General features: G+C 50.1%; 1 protein-coding gene across 3 annotated transcripts in view; it reads left to right on the plus strand.

Annotated features, from left to right (window-relative positions):
• The window catches only part of LOC147445711 (uncharacterized), a 91,007-nt gene that overhangs the window by 62,311 nt on the left and 7,372 nt on the right, over window positions 1-21,324 (plus strand). For 2 of the 3 annotated variants that reach the window (XR_015189805.1, XM_086525150.1), the window contains exon 2: window positions 7,952-8,023. The exons of the other annotated variant lie outside the window; for it this stretch is intronic. Coding sequence is in view for 1 of the 2 variants with exons in the window: in XM_086525150.1 (XP_086381276.1) it covers window positions 7,952-8,023 (72 nt within the window). In the remaining variant the exon portion in view is untranslated. The remainder of the gene's footprint in view (window positions 1-7,951; window positions 8,024-21,324) is intronic. 3 annotated transcript variants of the gene reach the window in all.

Here is a 21,324-nt window from a genome sequence, read left to right on the forward strand (position 1 = left end):
CTCGCCAATCGTCCTTCAATCGTGCAAGGTACTGAGGTGGCATAAACCGTGCCTTGAGCTTGTCTTGGAAATCAGCCCAACTAAAAGAGAGGGACGTGAAATCGTCGGTTGTCTCTAGGTGCGCGGCTAGCTGTGCCTCTTGCCATGCCTAGTACCAATTAATGGCATCACCGGCAAGGTAAATAGCTTCCGTCAAAACTTTGCTATTGCCTGTTTTCTTAGTTGTTGCAAAATAAGCATTAAATTGATGCAACCAAGAATGAATAACAGTAGCATCCATCTTACCATCATACTTACTGAAAGTTAACTTCTCTGTGACTGGATGGTTGGAATCCGCATTGTGGCTTGCGCCACTTGACGAACTCCCGCGATCTTTGGGTGGTTCGGTCTTCGAGGCTAGGACTTGGGCAAGCAATTCTTGAGTGTGTAGCTCTCGTCGAGCTTCACGCTCGGCCTCCAAGGCCGCGGCTCGTGCTGCCGCTTCCTCCTTCCTGAGTTCTTTTCTTTCTTTTCTTGCGTCGCGCTTGCGTTCTAAAGCAAGGCGCTTGTCTTCTTGTCTATCCATCATGGACATCATCTGCTTGACCATTGCCTCCATAGGGTCGGGTGCACTTGGTGGCGTAGATGGTGAAGGGGGAGGGTTGAAGAAATCATCTCCGGGTGGGGACGAGTCTTCGTCGCCTCTCTCATGCTTGTCACTTGTATGCGAAGTATCCATTCCGCTTCGGGTGACGACCATGCACTATGATCTTGGGGTCTTAAGCTCGCGAGGAAGTTGGGTTCTTGAGGGTCTTGAGGTTCTTGAGGTCCTTGATTCGTGAGAATCTTGGGTTCTTGAGGTGTTCTTTTGCTTGCAAATCGCGTTGGAGAAGGATCTTCTCTTCACCCGAGTTCTACTCCTTTCTGCGGGCGCACCCCTTGGCGGCCTTGCGCTCGCACCAACGTTGCTTTTTCCCACCTCACGTCGATTGGCCGGCCGCTAAGTGCACGGTCCGCTCTCAATGAGTGAAAAGAGACACAAGGGGAGGTTAGACAAACCCTTCTTTCTTGGGATTCCTGTCACGCTTCAACAAAACACGATTAGGAATCGACACGCCCAAGCGAACTTGGGTTCGTGCGAGCGCAACAAGCAAAAGAAAAATTCTTGTGGTTCTTCCCTTGAGTAGTACAGAACACTTCCAAAGCTCTGATACCAATGTAAGGTGCAGCGGAATGAATGTTGTATTTTCTCAAGATTAGTGATCTATATTTGCTCAACGTTCCTTTTAGTTCTTAGGGAAGGAGAAAGCCTTCTGTCTTTATGGAGAGTGCTATGATCACAAACAAAGTGAGTGGATATTGTGTGTGCAAGTGAATGAGATTGAGAGGAGAGAAAAGAGATACGACACCCTTGAGGTTGTAAAACCCTCCTCCGAAGGCCCCACTCTCGTCGGCGAGAGTGGTCTACTTTGATTGCACAAAGGTGTACAATGCGTATGCAATGGACTGATGCAAACGGGGACTATGTCGATGATGACGATGAAAGCTTTAGGGCTGAATCTGATGCTCTTCTAACTGCTGTCCACAAAGGGGCAAAGGCTGAGAATCTGTGCCACTTTGGGGGGCTGAAATGACTGGTTTTTACTGCTGATTTATGGCTGAAAATGACTGCTCTTGTCGGGGCTTAGGAGAAGATGAAAAACGCTCAATCTCTTCCCTGATCTGGCTGCGTTTTTCTGTCACTGTTGTAGGCTGAAAACGCTGGTCATGCAGGCATATCCCATGCTGGAAAACGTTGGAATGAAAGGGGTTCCAATGCTGAACAAAAACGTTGGAAGGTCTGGCTTGCTGGCGTTAGTGAATGGGCTGAAATGGCTGCCTTGGGGGTAAGGGGAAAACGCCAAGAACTGGGGTGTGCTGGCGATGGCTACTGGGAATGGAAATGCCAGGATCTGCAAGAAGAGGGGGCGATCCCAAAATGCTGATGGCTGCGGGTGAAGAGGCCTCACCCAGTGGGCTTGGAGAGGGTGTTGCTGAGAGAGGGAGGGAACACCTGCTGCTTGGTAGCCTGCTGTGCTCCTTGGCTCATCTGCCAATTTGTGCTAACTTGGGTTTTGCTTAGATATTAACTTACCCAATTTGCCCTATTGAGTACCCAACAAAAGTCACTTAATAAATAAGTGAAAAATGTTAAATATAGGGAAAAATAGGGTAAAGTCACTTGAAAAATCCCCAAACTCACTTTGATGGATTCTGATGGAAATGCTTATGCTTATGCGGTTTGCAACCAGAGGATATGCATCTACACTAAGTGACTCGGCATGCACGGTCTACGAATAGACTCACAAAAGTGCCAGATCACTTCTAATCTAAACTGACTGGATTGACGGGAACCCTGCTATGGTGTAGCTTGTCCACGAACACATAGGGTTGGATGTGTCACGTGACACTCTCCTCCTCCTTTTTGTGCAAATCTGGACCCGCTGGGTGCAAAGTAGCAAATGGCAATGTAGAGAACGTGCTCCTTAGATAGCTCAATCCGTATCCAGATGTAGCGGGCCTCTAGATTGTGGACTACTATCCGTATCCTGCTGTGGAGTGAGCGGCGATAGAGAACTGCAACTCCACCAGATCCTCTAGAGGTGTTGTGCCATGTGCACTTCCTGTGTATAGACTCCCATTGATAGTTTTGTACTCAGGGTAGGCCTCTCTCTAGGCTCTCGTGTGTATGAGATCTCGGTCATGCATCACCTCCTCCAATCTCCCCGGGTGTGTCCATAGAGAGCCATTGCAGTTCCAAAGTGCTATATGTATCTCCTTGTGTACTGTCCCATAGGCCGCGAGTCCCTATGCTACAACCTTGCCATTGATGATGACTCGACCGTCACGGTAAGGCCCGTTTCCCCTCTTTGTGCGCTTGTTGTACTTGAGGCATGCATGCTCTTCTATGTTCTACTTGCATCTTTGTGAGATCATCATCAAGGTAGATGGGTGGCCCCGTGAGACCTCGTAGGATAATTCTCTTGCGGATGAAAAGGGTGAGTGCCTCCTCCGATGAAAATTGAAGGATAAGAGGCCTCTTCTTTACCGGCTCGCCAAGCTTTGGTGAAGGGGGTTTGGTCTTCTATCTTGTACCCAAGTTTGGTGCATAGGGCTTTGCCATCTTTCTCGGGGGTAGATGCTTTCCCTTCTTCCATACTGTGACTCGTCCATTTAGGCGGCGAGCATGCCGCATCTTTTCCTCTTCAAGTGTGGTGTGTACAAGAAGAGCTTCTTCCTTGTGACCGTCCTCTTTTGCTTCCTTTTTGAGATTCTTCTTGACCACTTCTACCCACCCTTCTTTCGTAGCCTCGAGCTTGTCTTCCAAGTTCTCGGTAAGGGCTTTAGTAAGCTCCTTTTAATGGCCTCTTTTGTTTCATTGTTGATTTCGCCTTCCTCGGGGGTGAGGGATGCGATTGAGGCCTTGAGGATGGCCATTTGCTCGTGCATCTCCTCTTTCTCCTTTGTCCATTCTTCTTGGGCCTTCTTCCATGCCTCGAGCTCCTTCCTCTTCTCCTCTTCTTTAGCTTCTCTCTCTGTTGACCACTCTTTTTTCTCCTTGTGCAAAGCTTCTACTTCTTTCTCAAGCTTGGTTGATGATGTTGTTGATGACGGAGTCGTTCATCTTTTCTTTGATCATGGCGTGTAACTTGTCATCCATCTTGGCCACTTCTTCTTTGGTGGCGCCTTTTGGCATGGTAGGGGGGCCGTCAATGTGGGGCAAGCTCAAGGTCAAGTGCCCGAAGGCGTCATGGTGATGAACGGGGTGTGTTATGGATGTATGTGTGTGTGTCTGCGAGTATATGTGTGTGTGTGTGTGGTGTGTGTGTGTGGCGCGACGGGCAGAGGCTGGTGATGGGCAGGGAGGAGCGGCGGCGGTGCAAGGCAGGAGGCTGGCGACGTGCAGGGGAAGACGCAGACCAGTGCACGCAGCAGACCAGCGTCGCGAACCCTAAACCTGCTGCCTTGCGCGCACCCTAACTGCTGCCTGCGCGAAACGTGCTGCCTACGCGAATCTGCCTGCTGCCTTCAGGTCGTGCGCAGAGAGGTCTTCACTTCGTGCAGAGGGAGGGGAGGAGCAGCCCGCTATGTCATCAAAGGCAGAGAGCTGCCTTCAGTTCGCGCGGAGCTACTTTCTTCTCAGACAGTTTGCTCCCGCCACCTCTTTCTTTTTTCTTTGGAGTATTCCTCGCTGAAGCAGCCAGTCCCCCTGCCCTGTTTTCTCAGCACCTTGCAATTACTCCATCGACTTTTCTTCCTCGACGTGCCTCCCTCCTGCCCTTCAACCTCGGCCTCCATCTTTCCATTGTCAGTCCAAGCTACACTTTGGGTCTTGTTTTTTAGCATTTGCGAGTCTCGCCCATTCTTCATGGCGGCTATGCCGGTCTCGAGTGCTCCTCACGGCGCTCCATCACCACTTGCCTGTCGCGTGGACTGCACTGGCGACCTATTATCACGCATTGACTCGAAAGTACAACACTTGGCTCAGCATGCCTTAGTTGGCCGGATGATTGGACAGTCTCCACCCCGATATTCTATACGTGATTGGTGTCAGACTGCATTGGGCACTACTCAGGGAAGGATCTCGGAGCTTACACTCCTTGGCAGAGGCATATTCATGGTACGTCTTTCAGATCCCGCCACCGCCTCAGCTCTCCTGGCTCGCTCTCCGTTACTCTCTGATCGCAGGATGTTATACTTGACAAGGTGGTATTCCGAATTTTCCACCAAAGAGTTTGACAGTCGACACCTTATTCCCATATTCCCTCTGACGCTCTCCTTCCCGGATATGCCTCTCCATTTTATCGATGATCATCTCCTCCAGATGATTGTTGCTCATTTTGGCACGGTAGTTCCAGGATCCTGCATCTTCTCGTCTGGCCCACCTCGCATTTAGGTCTTGGTGTTTGGGGATACTTCATTACCAGATAGAGTTACTGTGGCTGTGCGCGATCGAGACTACTCTCTCCGGATGGTAGTCACTGGCCGCCCAGGACAGTGCTTACGCTGTCACGAGATGGGACACTTGGCACGAGATTGCCCCACCCAGCCACGACATCGGCGGCAGCAACAGCCGGCCCGCGGCAGTCATGCTCAGCCACGTGGTCAGCGCCAACAGCTGGTTCCTGCTTCTCACCCATCTACTACTCCAGCACCTCAGCAGTCTTCAGGCGCTCCTCGAGCTCCAGCCCCTCGTGTTCCTCCCTTCGCTTCAGCTCACAATGAGATAGCATGGCAGACAGTGGGTCGTAATCATTCCTTTCGTTCTCGTCAGCAACCAGCAGCGCAGCCAGCTCCTAGTGTTACCTCTCCAGCTCCCTCTCAGGTTTCCGCCACCCCCTTACCCCCTGCATCTCCTCACCATTCTTCTTCTTCGCGACAGGACCAGTTGCCTCTGCTAGCAGCTGCTCCTTCTCACCTGCAGTTCCTCCGCCCGCTCCTTCCCCTCTTCCCGAGGTCCCTGTTCCTATGCAGATGGATCATCCACCGCTCCTTCCTCTCCCTCCTCCTCCTCTTCCTCTCGCCCTCACTCTCCCCCCTCCGCCTCTTGGTCCTCCTCCTCCCTCAGCAGCTCATACATACGTCTCACGCAGTTTTCTCAGCTGTTGCCCTTTTTCCTGGGGCACTCATTGGGCTGAGATGTGCGGTGACTCAGAAGGACCATTGCGGGTGCAGCTCTATCTTCTGCATCACAAGACGGGTTGTGTTCCCTCTTTAGTAGGCAGTCACTCTCAGCCTACCCATTCCTTTTTCCTTCCATTCAACGCTGATCAGGAATGGTCCGAGGATCGGGTTCTACATTTTGTGCACTCACAGACTATGGCTCAGATTCATTCATGGTTGTCTCCTTCCGCTCCTGATGTTTTGTCTCCTCACTACCCTTCATGTATTGGTGCTATCTATGGAGTGGAGTGATGTTTATGCTTGCAATTCACTGCCTATGGTCATTCATGTATCCTCAGATGTGGTGCTTCCTATGTCTATGCGCATTTGGCGTGTCAAAGCTGCAGCATCGGTAATGCAATGTAAACAAGCTGAGGTCCGCAGTTGGTGCAATGAGACACCATATCTTAGAGAGGGCTGTCGGGTAGCTTTCCTACCACCTCAAGCCCACCCCTTGGATGGCCCCGCTGCCTCCAAGAAGATGCGCAGTTAGTCAGATGCTATTCATACTCTTTCATGCAGCCTATGGATTTACATGTAGTTTCTTGGAATGCTAATGGTTTACAGACTTCTCGGGTAAAAGGTTCCCGTAAGCTTTTACTTCGCAGAGATGTACACTCTCATGTAGTGGGCACTGATATTGCTAGTACAGGAGCATAAGATTGCCACTCCCTTTGGCAATCTCATGCTCTCGGGCGCCCGCACTTTTTGGGAGCCTGCTCTGGGCCTTCATGGACAGAGTTGCGGTGTATGCATCTCAGTGGGACCACGTTACTTGGCCTCAGTTCAGCAGCATGGCACCCTTGTCGCTGGAAGAGCAGTTTATGTTTCTCTTCGGATTCAGGAATCTATCATTGGTTTTATGTCAGTCCGCACCCACTACTCCTCGGGAGAGGGCTACATTTTGGTCCTCTTTGTCTGCTGTTCTACCTGCTGTAGACTCTTGGGTTGTTGGAGGCGACTTCAACAACATTGAGAGCGATTCTGATTGGCGAGCCACCACACCTCCAGTTCTATCATCCATCTCTCCGATGAGGAGCCAGCTTGGGATCGATTTCTTCTAGCTATTCAAGGCGTTGACGCTTGGCATATACCCTCTTTTGGTCACCACCCTGCTACACTTCATTACTCTTTGGGGGTTTTAGAGACAGCAGGGGAGATTATTAGAGCGTCTTGATCGTTTTTACATTGGCCCTTGGGCAGCAGCTCTAGGCGGATTCACTACTATATGGAGAGGGACCAGCCTCTCAGATCATTTACCCATCTCAATGTTTATCTCCTTCACTAGATCCTCTGCACAGAGGAGAGGCTGCCGCATCCCTGACAGTGTTCTCACCACTCCGGTATTGCAGCAGCAGATTCATGACTTATGGTCCACGGATGCTTCTTATTGTGGACCCCCTGGAGAGTTTCTTGCTCATTGCATTACTCAGTCTAGTATTTACTGTTGTGCTCAGACCGCTATTTTTCATCCTCAGTTGAGGGTACGCGAGTCTGATCTTCACATCCCTCTTGGTTCCACTCAGCGGTTACTAGAGGAGTGGCCTTAGGATGCTTATCTTTCTGGTAGACAGACATAGCTCACAGAGGAGATTCGTCGCGTATAGGAGGCTAGGTCTGAGTTCACTCATCTGCTTCAATATCTCATTGGATAGCTAAAGCTGATCGGATGAATAAAGACTTCTTTGCTGCGCATAAATAGCGCCCTCCTGGCACCACCCTTCGGACTCTGTGCGATGCTCAGGGGACACTACATCCTCACTAATATACAGCCCTGCTTTTTCCAGAGAGAGAGAGAGAGAGAGAGGCACGGCCTAGGGGTTTCATAGTCCCTTGGCTTTTGTGAGCTGCTACAGGAGGGTTTTACAGTGGATGCTTTATATCAGTCAGTTAAATAGCACTGGACTTGGTGATATTGGCTACATTGCCCAAGGTGGACAGAGCTTTGGGCAAATTTATGTAGACTTGATCACTATCCAGATAGCTACACTTCACAACCTGGTGAAAGTATCTTTATCCCTAGATATTTCTTGTAGTTTGTGATGGGATTTCTCCCCATGATCTCATTGTACATCTGTTAGAGTTTTTTCCATATTTGTTGTATATGTACCGATGGTCGATTTTTATGTAATGCAAAGGGTCAAGCCCCATTTTTTTGCAGAGAGAGAGAGAGAGAGAGAGAGAGAGAGAGAGAGAGAGAGAGAGAGAGAGAGAGAGAGAGAGAGAGAGAGAGAGAGAGAGAGAGAGAGTTTTTCACCAATGGTTGCAGATTTCTTCCTTGAAGGCCCTCAAAAACCTTGTGAGACTTGATCTGAGCTATAATCGCCTTGGAAGTGTAGAGGTGAGATTTGTGCAAACCGAACAACCCCCCCCCCCCCCCCCCCCCTTCTCTCTCTCTCTCTCTCATATCAAAATGAACATCTCAAGGGCACAGTCCTCAAGATAAAAGTGTCTCTCTCTCTCTCTCACACACACACACACACACACACACACACACACACGAATCTAATTATGTGCGAGTGTGTGTGTGTGTTATGTGTATGACAGAAGATTTGACACAATATGATATTATTTATTGAGCAACATAACTGATGTCCTTTAAGTGGCTGCTTCTCCATAAGAATGTTCCTTCACCGTTATGGAACATATAGAGAGAGAGAGAGATCTAGAAGTGAAGTAGGACCTTATAATTTTGTCTATATGTTGGGGCTCTTTCTTTGTCGTAATCAACTTTTCTGTTCTTATGCATATCTTAGGGAGATGCATATGGTGGCATACAACAAGAAGTGCCATGCATGTTTCTACCACAATACACCCCTGTGTGTATTGTTGGAGAGAGAACCATCTATGTATTAGCGCCACTTTAAGACAAGGACAAAGACCAAAGCAAAGCTAAAGACAAGGAGATAAAGAAAAAGGTAGATGAGAGAGAGAGAGAGAGAGAGAGAGAGAGAGAGAGAGAGAGAGAGAGAGAGAGAGAGAGAGAGAGAGAGAGAGAGAGAGAAATGAAATGAAATGTTATATTAACGTCTTCAAAAGGCCAAAGTGACCTATGAGACCAGAAAGTTACAATGTGGTGGATCTGATACAAAGTCAGAGTAACAAGATGACAAAAATGAAATGAAAAAATAAAATACTATGGAATCCTTAACTGCTAGGTGTGAACTAAGCAACTAGCTGGGATATCTAGATCACAAGAGATCCAGCATCGGTCGCTGGCGGATCTCATCAATCTCCTCCATGGTCAGCAGTCTGACCGGGCGTCGTGCATGTTGGGCCAAAGTGATCCGAATCCTCTGATGCAGCCTCCGTCGATGTTGTGTAGTCCTCCGTAGTCGTGGGCGTCTGGATCTCCCCAGCTCAGTCGCTCGGTCGATCAATGTGCCTTTGGTGTAAGGCAACAAGCTCTGCTGTGGTAGTAACTCCTCCGGGTGTCCAGTGGCAGCTCTAAAGAAGTCTGTGATCTGTCTCTGAGATTGGCTAGCCTCTCCTCTCATCAGGCTCTCTCTGTGTCTGCGCAGCTCGAGCAAAAACAAACCCAAGCATCTCTGATCCTCGTACTGCATGACTTTGGAGAATGGTCAAAGCCCTCTCTGAACAAGCAATGGAAGCGGCCTCGTATCTCGTAGTAGACGGGGCAGTGGCATGTGTAGTGCAACTCTGTCTCAGGCTCGATGTCACACAGGGGGCATGTCTTGGCCTCTGCTGCTGTATCTCCCAGTCTCGATCCGCACCTGGTGTGAAGATGTGCGTATCTGGCCAATAGCACATCGTAAACCATGAGGCAAGTGGTTGTCCATGTATCTGGGCCTCATCACAAAACCATCCACCGTAAGCTGGAGGAGATGCTCTCTGTAGAAAGCCATCTTCGTGCCCCTGGTGTCTAGCTGAGTCAAGTCCTGGTGGATGAGCCTGGTGATCTCGGACTGTGTAAGAGTCAGAGAGGGTGCATCCAGTGAGTACTGGAAGGGAGGCAATCTGTCTATGTTGAACCCATTCGCCTGAAACCATGATGTCATCTCCCCATACTAGCATGCTGTATCTCCCTGCATGGCTAACTGTCGAGAGGACTCAAGTGCAAGGCGGGCATATCTGTCTCTGGGAAGTTCCCACATGCGGTGTATGAAGGAGACAGATCTGGTGAGTGCCTCAACCACTAGTGGGGGGGCAGCTAGCTCTGCTCGGACAATAGCACGTGGTACTGAAGCCTTGGCTCTAATGAGCCGCGAGATCATAGAGACCAGAGGCTTCTCCATGTCCCCCCATCCATCACTGCGGCCTGTCATCCCGTGATGATCCAATGAAGGTCCCCAAATCTCAGTTCCATAAAGCAATGCAGAAGCCACCAAAGTGTCAAAGAGCCAGAGCTTCGTCCGAGGCTCCTGAAACTGAACCTGTGAACACATCCTTTCCAATCTACCCAATGCTGCGTGGGCTCTGGTCAATCTAGTCTCTGCTGCCCTCCTCAATGACAATGCTGGCCCACTAAAAACCACTCCGAGGTAAGTGTAAGCATCTGTATACTCCACTGTCTCCTGGCTGTATGTGAATGCTGGCGCTGACCTCCTGATCCACTATGGGGTGGTATTAAATACCATGACCTTGGTTTTACCAAGGTTGACGGACAAACCACTTTCCTGCGCAAACCTATGCAAAGCATCCAAGTGACGTTGCATCCCCTCCGGAGAGTCGGAGATCAACACAATATCATCAGCATATAACAATAGTGGAATCCATGTCCCTGCCAGCTGTGCACCTCTATCACCATCTCTCTCAATGTAGTCAGAAACCTGAGAGAGAGAGAGAGAGAGAGAGAGAGAGAGAGAGAGAGAGAGAGAGAGAGAGAGAGAGAGAGAGAGGGGGGGGGGGGGGGAATTTGCTGTAGGGTTTAGTTTGAGACATCAGATGAGGCTATTCTAGCATTGGCGTATAGTCCCCTGAGTTTCAATTGATCTTATTGCTATTTGTATATATGGAGGCAGGGGATGGATATAGCTAGTCTTGGCGAGGGTCTTGCAGCTAAAGCTAGGCCACTGTCACACACGACTGCCGCCCATAAGTGAGCTGGCGTGGTGTGTCTGTGTAGCCTGTGCACACAGATTCTGAGAGAGTGAAGGATGTCCGTGTTGCTTGTCACACAATGCGGCACTTGTGTCGTAGGTTAAAAGCTCACGTCCAATCAGCGCAGAGGAAATCTGCGTGGGCGGGGTTTACCCCTTGGGTGTGAAACTTGAGAAGGCGGCCATGAGCTGGAGGGACACATTAGCTCCCTCTGGCCATGTCCACCCCCTTGTCTGATAGGATCTCTGCAGGGCAGCAACAACGATTGGAACACCTCAACAAACCGTTTGGCTATCTGGACTCGTATGACATGACTTCGAGGATTATTGTTAGAGTTTCATCGACATATTACAGAGATTTGCAATATCCTTGGGGTTGTGCTGAGTGAGGGTGCACCGTCTGCACTTCCACTCTCAGATTGATTCTTCACCCGTCGTCACAAAAGTGATGACGTGGCAACCTCTACTAGAAGGGGAGAGTTGCAAAAGAGCTTGCATGTGATTTCATGGTAAAGTGATGATGTGACACTACTATATATTAGCCTTCGGGAATCGCAATGCGGTTTTAGGGCTGATGACATGGCACTTCCGCCCCACTACAAAAGATGCTTTTTGGGTGCCAAGTTAAGTAGTTGCTTTTGGAAAAATGTGTGAGCTTTTTATATCAGTTGCTTTCTGGGTAGTGGCTGTCATAAGTTAGTGACGTGGCACAAGTGTCCTAGGGAGTTAGGATTAAAAACCGTAACCCTAACCACTTTGAAGACCTTGGCTGAGGGGCCTAAACCCCAAATAAAGAAAGGTGTAAAAACCGATATGGCAGCAGCATAGAAGACGGAGGTGTACGAACAGCTGTATGGCCAGCCGGTAGGGCTTTTCAGAGCAGGGCTTTTCGAAGCATAGCTTTTCAGGGCATAGCTTTTTGGGGCACTTGTTTTTAGGGCCTCTTGTAAACCTTTATAAGTGTACTAGGGCCTCTCTCTCAAGCAGATTAGCTTGGAAACTCTGCAGAGAGAGGACCCTCGGACGTTGTACTTTGTGAAGCATCAATAAGAAAGAAATACCGAAAGGGGCATCAGTCTTTGGGGCGAGTGCATTTGGGAGCGGAACTCCGCTCTTTTGTGTCGACTCTCCTCTTCTCTATCGCTATTTCAAGTTTTGTTGTGGTAGTTTCTCACGTGTGTTGCTATAAATTTCTCGCTTGGAGTGTCCAACCCTGTTACAATGGTATCAGAGCCCAAACAATTCTTCTGTGGTCCGATGCTTTTCTCTGCAACACACATGGGTTCTAGCAGTGAATCCGACAAAGAGGAAAGTGTTTCACCGACTACCAGACTTCAAGGAGATGAAGAGCACACACAAAGCAAGGGTTTGCAATGCACCGGGGCACTCTTACGTACCATACAGACAGATTCGTCACAGTTCGGACCGGACAAGAATCGAACAACAGTAACAAAAGGAAGGGAAACTCGATTGTCAGCAGAGCAACGCGGCGAATACTTCAAAGAGGGTAAATGTTACGGTTGTGGGGAACAAGGGCATGTATTTACTTGGTGCCTCAACAAAGCACCTAAAGAACAATTAGAGGACAAGCCAGAGAGTGTCAAAGCAACGGAAGAGCGAGCAAAGAAAGGAAAGACAAAAGCAGGACTGTTAGTAGATTTTTTGGGGACCGACCCTGAACAAATGGACGAAAGTACGGAGCTGTGCGGTGCGTGGGGCAAAGTACAAGATCAAGAAGCCCTAATCGTCTTCGAACGGAGGAGCCAAGGCCAACGTCGTCTCGGCTAAATTGGTGGCTCGACTTGGAATCACACCAGAGGAAATGGGTACATCGACTAAGGCAGATCTAGCGGCGCCAGGACGGGATGTCGACATTACACCTGTCATAGGCAAACTTTTTTTTTCCCCCCCCCGAGAAAAGATCCTTCCATTAGTTGATAAAATTGCTACACCCGACCTCTGCTAGAGAGGGCTACATCAAAAACATGGGGAGACTCTCCCAGTGAGAAGACAAAGTATGTAAAATTACGAGATGGGAGGGGGGAACAACCACACTGGTGGCCGGTATTCCATCTAGGCACGCCCTGAACCATAGTAAAGAAAGGCCCTGGGCGCCAAAGTCGCAAGAAAGCCTCGCTGCGCTCCCTTATGCGGCTGGAGTTGCTCTGAGGTCTCTCAAACTGGCCCCTGAGTGTATGGATAAGCTCTAGCCAAATGTCACGAACAGTCTCTGCCGGTGGGACAGGACGAGCCTTGAAGATGCGAAAGTAGTGGGCCCGCTAGATGAACCAAAGTGTTAGGCCGCAGATGAGGTCCCAACACCACTCTCTTGGGGAATGAGTTCTGTGGTTGGTTGGAGTGTAGGTCGACCTCCCTGAATCACTATCATCTTGTTGGCAAAAGCCATCTCAAATCGCAGGGCTGTGAGTGTGGACCGAGCTACAACACCCAAAGCGTACCGTCTGGCTGTTGAAAGTGCTGGCATGAGCCAAAGGATCTGAAGCCAAATCAGCTGTGCCTTGGGGCAGTCCCACAGAGAGTGACGCTGACTCTCCAACGGGTAGCCACAGGCACACAAGCTGATGAGAAGCCATTGTGTACCAACCAACTCCCAACTACAGTAGCTCTCTATGTGCAACTAGCCACTGAAACATGGTAACTCTTGTGCTGTTTCACAACCGCTCCGAGAACCCTGACAAGAACTCGGCTGTGAGACCCTCCTCCTACCAGTGAAGAGCTGCAGCAGTGCCAGCCTCGCTCCGTGTTGCCAGTATGTGGCGCCCCAGACGAGTTGTGTACGGGAAGAAGGGGGTCCCTAGGTGATTGGGTCAAGAGAAAGGATCTCGCAAGAACCATTCTTCCGGGTCCTACAGGCTACTGTACTCGTACCAAAGGTTGGCTCTCCCAAGCCCAAAGCCGCCAGTGTCCTGACTCAAGATTTACCCGGTCGGGATCTATGACACAAGTGAACAATCATCCTTGTGAACAATCACATCACTATCTTGCAAATCATTATGCTCGTGAAGAATCACATCTTGATCATGCAAATCAGCATGCTCGTGAATAATCACATCTTGATCATGCAAATCATCATGCTTATCATTATCATGCAAATCATGTGTGTCATGCTTTGGAAAAGAAGAGATTGAGAGAGTCTCCTTTTCCTGATTCTGTTCAATTTGTGCTTGCACATTAGAAAAGAGTCGCAACAACTCTTGCATGGGTCGGTTTCTCTGTTCGGCTGCCAAGGGCGCTTGCTCATGCTCACGCTCTATGGCTGCCATTCTTTCTTCGTATTCACGATCTATGGCTACCATTCTTTCTTCGGCCGCCAAGCGCGCTTGCTCACGGTCATGCGCAATAGCTGCCTTTCTTTCTTCGGCCGCCAAGCACAATTGCTCACGCTCACGCGTAATAGCTGCCTTTCTTTCTTTGCGTTCCTTGCTTCATGTTCTAACTTCGTGTCCATCATCATCTTGTCGAAAGCCTCCATAGAAGTTAGTGCAATCGTTTGCGTAGATGGGGAAGGGGGAGGGTCGGAAAAACCTCCTGGTGGGGAAAACTCTTCTTCGCCACTCCCATGCTCACCACCTCCATGCGAAGTATCCATTCCGCTTCAGGTGATGACCATCGACTGAAGTCTTGGGTTCTTAAGTGCACGAGGAACTTGGGTTCTTGTGGGTCTTGGGTTCTTAAGGTTTTTGAGTTCTTGAGGTTCTTGAGGTTCTTCTTTGGCTTGCAATCTGTGTTAGAGAAGGATCTTCTCTTCACCCGAACTCTTCTCTTTCTTGCGGGCGCACCCCTTGGCGGCCTTGCGCTCACACCAAGGTTGCTTTTTCCCACCTAACGTCGATTGGCCGGCCGCTAAGTGAGTGAAAAGAGAAACAAGGGGAGGCTGGACAAGCCCTTCTTTCTTGGGTTTCCTGTCACTCTTCAAAAACACGATTAGGAATCGACATGCCCAAGTGGACTTGGGTTACGTGCGACCGCAACAAGCAAAAAAATTCTTGTGGTTCTTTCCTAGAGTGATACAGAACACTGCCAAAGCTCTGATACCAATGTAAGGTGCAGCGGAAGTGAAAGTTGAACTTTGCTCAAGATGAGTGCTCCGAACTGTGCTCAAGGTTCCTTTTACTTATAAAAGGGAGAGCCTTCCGTTCCTTTAGTGAGAGAGTGCAATGGACACAAACAAAGTGAGAAGAATACGACACCAGAATGTTGTCAAACCCTCGTCAGAAGGCCCCACTCTTTATGGCGAGAGCGTTCTACTATTGACTGCGAAAATCTCTACAATGCTATGGACTTGTTGACGATGTTGATGACGATGAGGATGACGACGAGACGGGCTGAAATCTGAAAACGCTAATGGCTGAAATGTGCAAATCTTTATCTGCTGAATTCTGACTCTATGTCGATGATGACGATGCAATGACAACGCACTGAAAATGCAGATGCTGAAATCTGTGTTTTCCGGGCTGAAACTGCAAACTGTGGCTGATCTGACCGTGCGGCGAGGATCTGCTGTGGAAAGGTGAGATCTGCGAGGTTTGGGACTTCTTCTACGGTGTCTAGGTGCTGAAAACTGAAAATGCTGATGCAGAGGGGCTGAATGTCACCGGAAACTGCAAAACGCTAGGTTGACATGCTGATGCAGAAATGCTAGGTATTTGTTGAGTACTGCTGCCGGGCTTGATCTGCAACTGCAAAACGTTGGCTGTTCTACAAATGTTGAAAACGCTAGGCCTTCTGGATGGCTGAAAACGCTATGTCTCCTGCCGGGGGGTCTTGCTGAGAAGGTGCACTGTCGAACTTTGTGTTCCTGCTACCTCTTCTGCCAGAAAGTGTTAGCGCTAGGTTTCTTATGTACTTGCTTATCAAAATTGCCCTACCTAGTTCCCAACAATAGTCACTTAAAAATAAAGTGAAAAATGGCTAAAATAGGGAAAATAGGTATGTGCACTGTAAAAATGCTCCTGATGGGTGGATCAGCTTCGATCGACACTGCGAGCTTGCTGCTGCCCTCGCCCTCTCCCCCTGCGCACGTACTGCCTCCCCCCCCCCCCCCCCCCCCCTCCCCCCCCCGCCCCCCATTTCGCCCCGCCTCAACCCGCTAGCCCCGCCTCGCAATCCCACTCACTCCGCATCGCCATTCTCCCCTCCACCCCTGTTTTCTGCTCGGTTGAAGTCGTCATCTCATTCGACGTACTTGATCGTAGATGGCCTCCACTCGTCAACGACTCTTCGCCCTTTCTTCATGGTAGCAGACACTGATGGAGGCTCATGCTCCACCTCAGAGGGACTCTCAGGAAGCCCCCTTGCCCGACCTTGCAGAGCCCACCATCAGACTTGCTCTTTCACCGACAGAGCAAGCAAGCCTTGCAATAGAGGTGGAGCGCCTTCAGGCGACCTCCATCATCTACAAGATTCTCGGCACCAGACCTAGCAGAGGAGAGCTACGTGACCTTCTCCAGCCCGCCTTCTCGCAGAGGTGGGCAAGATCTTGGACGTTCAGATCCTCGAACGAGGCTACTATCAGATCGAGTTTGAGACCTCCGAGATGGCGTCCAAGGTCATCGCCATGAGCCCCTTGACCATCCGAGCAGTTCGAGCCCACTTTCGACAATGGAGACATGGTTTTGGCCCTGCTTAAGATGTTTTGGTAGAGGAGGCAGACATTTCCATCTCCGTCTGCTTTCCTGGTTTGCGGAGGGAGTACCTGCCACTTTTATCCAGGATAGGCTTAGCGATTGGGACTGTCTTGGAGACACCTCGCACGGCAGCCTCAGTAGCTGCCGAGGCGGTCGGCATTCCCTCAGTTCGCGTTCTGGTTAGGGACACTCACACTCTCGCAAAGGTCATCCTCCTTCCTCGGGTGAGTGGGGGTTGGTTTAGACAGAGCGTGGAGTATTCGGGCCTCCTGAATCAGTGCTTCATTTGTCGACAGATGGGCCATCTTGCGAAGGCCTGTCCACGGAGGAGGCCCCGACCTACACCACAGACTCAGCCCCAGCTTGCAAGGGTTGGCCAGCAGCCACAAGAGACACAGAGCACACAGGCTGAGCCACCCTCCGAGCCTGGGGCTCCAACGGAGGAGGGATGGCAGCAGGTTCGTGGTTGACGACGGTAAGGGCCACAACGACAGCCTGGTACTCAGAGTGGTCCTCAGGCGCCTACCCAGCAGCAGTGGGTTCCCACGGGGAACCAATTCGGTCCTTGCTCCAGCCCCCACCTTAGCTTCACCCTCGACAGTCCTCCCTCCCCCCGAGTTCCCCCCCTCATCAACCTCCCCCCCCGCCTCCTGCTCCTGCCGCCTCTGCCCCTCGCCCCTCTACCTTTGCCGGTCCCCCCCGCCCCTCTTCTCCCCCACCTCCCCTATCCCCCCCCCCCCCCCCCCCCCCCCCCCCCCCCTCCCCCCCCTTGCTCCAGTTCCAGTGTCGACCCAGGGGGCAGGGCCATCTCCGGTTGCTAGGAGATCTCCTGGCAACGCCTTTGCCACGAGTCGCTTGGCAAGAGAGGGACAACCTTTCTTGCGACGCCCTCTACAGGTACAAATGTCTCCCTTTGCAGCAGTTCCTCGTGGTCTGACGAGCTTCGACATTCGGCGCCGATGGGACTTCTTTGCCTACGACTTTACACGCTTTCTCGGCGACTCCTCTTTAGACCTTGAGGCAGCCTGGTTCAAGGTTCATGTTCTGTTCCTTGCAGCTAGGGGGATAGAGGCCTTGGACTCAGCGGTTGGCTTCTCTTTTCCCCTTTGTGGCAGGGACCAGACTGAGTGGACTCTCGACTCATTGTTGGAGTGGCTCGACACACAGGCCCTAGAGTTCTCTCACCACATGGGAGACCTAGGAGTTATAGACATGCTTCAGACTCTGTGGCCATTGGCCAAGTTTGCTGTGACTCCTCCAGATGCAGCAGGATGTAGGCACATTGTGGTTCACTTCTTTGCTGATACGCAGTGCTCGCCATGCTATGTACACATTCATGAGGACTCCTGGACAGAGGAGGTTGCTTTACGTACGGCTCGGTCTACTTGTGCTTGGGCCAGGCACTCTTTGTAGTCACGCCTATCTAGAGGACGCTCGGATGCGGATTACTCCCCATCCAAGCCAGCCTCGAAGATAGCACGTTTAGCTGCTACGGCAGCATCTGCTCCCCATGAGGATTGTCTCATGGAACGTGCAGGGATTAGGTGGGCCCCAATTTCAGCGTCAGAAGGGCCGACTGCGTCAGGAGCTTCAACGTTGCCTTGTGGGAGGAGAGATTGATCTCCTTATGCTTCAGGAGCATCATCTGTGTGAGAGCCGCATTAGACGATGTGGCCAGCTCTTGCGTGGACGATATGATACTTTTTGGTCAGCTGCTTTTGGAACTGGAGGCATCCAGGGTGGGGTATGTATGACTATTGCGGATTCTTTGCAGCAGGCCATTGTGGGCAGAGGGATTATTGTGCCAAGCAGGGCTCAATGGATCACTATGCAGGTTCAGGGTTGCCTTGTGGGCTTCTTGAACATACATGCGCCCAATGTGGCTAGTGCACGAGCAGAGTTTTGGTCACATTTTGTTGAGTCTCTGCCGCAGGCAGAGGAGTGGTGCATAGGGGGTGACTTCAACATGTTGGACGACCCTTCTGACAGGATTGGTGGTAGCCATGCTACTGTGCATGGAGTTGAGCTGGCAGCTTGGGAGAGATTTTGTATGACTGAGGGTTTCGGATGTGTGGCAGCACTCTAGCTTTGTGAGGCCCCAAGTGGGAGGTGTGAATCTATCGCGGATAGATCGCTTCTACACTAGTGACCATTTTTGTGACTTGGGTGGGACAGTTGGACATTCTGGCAGGGACTTCCTTCTCGGACCATGCTCCAGTGATCCTCATAGTGGCAGATAGGCAGAGGAGGAGCACGATGCTTCGCATCCCTGAGAGGGTCTTGTTGGACTATGCACTCAGGGAGCGAGTAGAGGCTCTCTGGACAGAGAGCTTGGACATGCAGGATTCTCTTGCTGACAGAGTGGCCTCAGGACTAGCTCAGATTAGTCGTTTCTTTCTCCATGAGTCTTTGGCTCGCCTAGCTGCAACGAGAGAGGAGCAGCAGCGTCTCAGACGGGGCGTTGCTTCCTTGCAGAGGATGCAAGAGCAGCATTCAGACAGTCCTTGGTTGGAGGAGCAGTTACAGCAGGCTCGCCAGGAGCTTGTTAGCACAGAGGAGCGGCACCATGAGTTTGCTTTCCATCGACAGGCATCTCAGTGGACACAGGTGGGTGCCAGAGTGATTGGTGCTTTCTTTGAGGCAGTGGGACCTCGGCATACGCATGCCAAGGTCAATCATCGGTGTTTCTTTATATTGCATCAATACAGTACAAATCAATACTCCAGACTTTGCACCTTCTCTAGGAAGCATGCCCGAGAATGAGCCCTAACCTCATATTTAAAGGCCCTTGGCATGGAAAGCAGCGAAAAGCCTTCAAAACTCAAAAGCTTCTGGTCCAAAAGCAATGCCAAAAAGCTGCCAGCGCGTTTTGCGGAATTCCGTACAACTGCCACGTCAGCATTCAGCGCAAAACGTGGAGCGTCCGTACAGCTGCCACGTCATCAGTTTTTGTGCGTGTGTGTGTGTGGGTCCAGTTTTATTTTACTTCCTTTATGTCATTGGGGTCCCATCGGACGGGGTCCCCATAAGTTGGTAGGACTTCTTCTTCTGTTACTTGTTCTTCTTAGGGTTTAGGCCCCTCGGCCAAGATCTGCAAATTGGCTCCATTCTTCAAGGCTTTGACACGTCAGCAATTTGTGACAAGTTGTCTTTTTGAGCTCGATTGATGTTGAGATTGCTTTTTAAGTTTGAGTCTGTTTGAGAACTTGTTTGGTGATCCTGTTTGATATTTGTTTGAAATGGATGGTATGTGTTTTGAACCTGTCGTGGTGGGCCGATTTGAATTGTTTAACTCTGGTTTAATACTGGTTTCAATCCTTGGTGAGATACTCCCAGGTGGAGTAGTGGAAAATGTTGTTTTGGATTGTCTGAACCTCGGAAGAACGTAGACGGGATGTCTGGGGAGCGTTTCGTTGTATGCTTGAACCTCCAAACGACGTAGGCTGCGGTCTGGGGAGCGTTTGGTTGTAAAAGGCCTCTATATCTCCCGCCGGCCCGGACCTTTTGAGGTTATGCGGGAGGAGTGATGAGGGATTTTGAACAGCTCATGGCCCGGATCTGGATTTGTTGCACTGTGATGTGCCAACCACTGAATACTCCTTATTGGATGAGATTTTTCTTGGAAACCAACAACCTGGGATATCAAAAGCTCCGATCTGGAAGGAGACTCCTTATTGAATGAGATTTTTTTGGGAAGCCAATGATTCAAGATATCAAGAGCCTTGATCTGGATTAAGAAAACTGATTGTCTCTCGGATTATCCCTTCGAATGCTCGTAATTTTTTGAGCTAACTTGAGCTGTTTTGCAGATATACGGTAATTGCGGACGATTACTTTCTTTCAAGAAGGGGGGGATGTCACAAATTGCTGAAACGTCAAGCCACTGAAGAACGGAGCCAACTTGCAGATCCCGGCCGAGGGGCCTAAACCCTAAGAAGAAGAAGCAGCAGAAGAAGTTTTATTGACTTGCAAAGTCTTGCCGAGTGGCGTATTTTTAAAGAGGAGTTCCCACTAACTTATGGGACTCCATTCGATGGGGTCCAAGTGACCTGAAGGCATTAAAATAAAGCAGGATCACACGCACACACAATCTCTTGCGTAGAAGTTGATGACGTGGTAGTTGTACGGAACCCTCGCAATTTGCACTGACATGTTGACGTGGCAGACAGTACGGATTTCCGCGTTTTACATTGTAGGTGCTGACGTCGCAGTTGTACAGATTTCCGCAATTGGGGCTGGCTGCTTTCGGACACCTGCTTTTGGACCATAAGCTTTTGAGTTTGACTGCTTTTCATGTAAACTGTTTTTAGAGGCCAAGGGCCTTTAAATATGACCCATGGGCTCTCACTCTGGCAGTCTACCCTCGGGGATGCAGAGCAGAGCTATAGGAGTTGTACCTTGTTTAAGCAATATAAAGAAATATCGAAAGGGGCGCCAAGGTTTGGGGCTAGTGCTCTCTTGGGGTGGAACTCCGCCACTCCCCGTCTCGTATGTCGTGCGTCTCTTTCGGTTCAGTTGTTATTTGAAGTGCTTAAAGTTGTTCAATCTGTTCTTTTCCGTTGGCACGTGGTGCCTAACCCCTTGACAATTGTTAGGGTTTTGGGCTTTAGCCTATGCTTGTGTGACACTTTTTGTCTATTGGGATACATAGGTGGCATAGAACCATGTGGTAGCATGTGATAAAGGCACCTTAGGGGTGTGGTTATCCATGGAGGTCATTACTAGTGGGTGTGGACTCACCTAGAGATACTTAAGAGCCTCGAAAGGTCACCCACGAGTTTGCAAGTTGGTTACGCTGATTTGGGGCCCCTATGTGATGTCATGCATGATGCCATATGAGATGCCTACACTAGCTCTATATAATGAGCCTCCTTGTACACACTTTTTCTTAATCAATCAATGAAGTTTGTGTCTACATTCTATTCCACTTTCCT

The sequence above is a fragment of the Adiantum capillus-veneris genome, chromosome 12, assembly GCF_014529385.1.
Source record: "Adiantum capillus-veneris isolate H3 chromosome 12, ASM1452938v2, whole genome shotgun sequence".
Lineage (NCBI taxonomy): Eukaryota > Viridiplantae > Streptophyta > Polypodiopsida > Polypodiales > Pteridaceae > Adiantum > Adiantum capillus-veneris.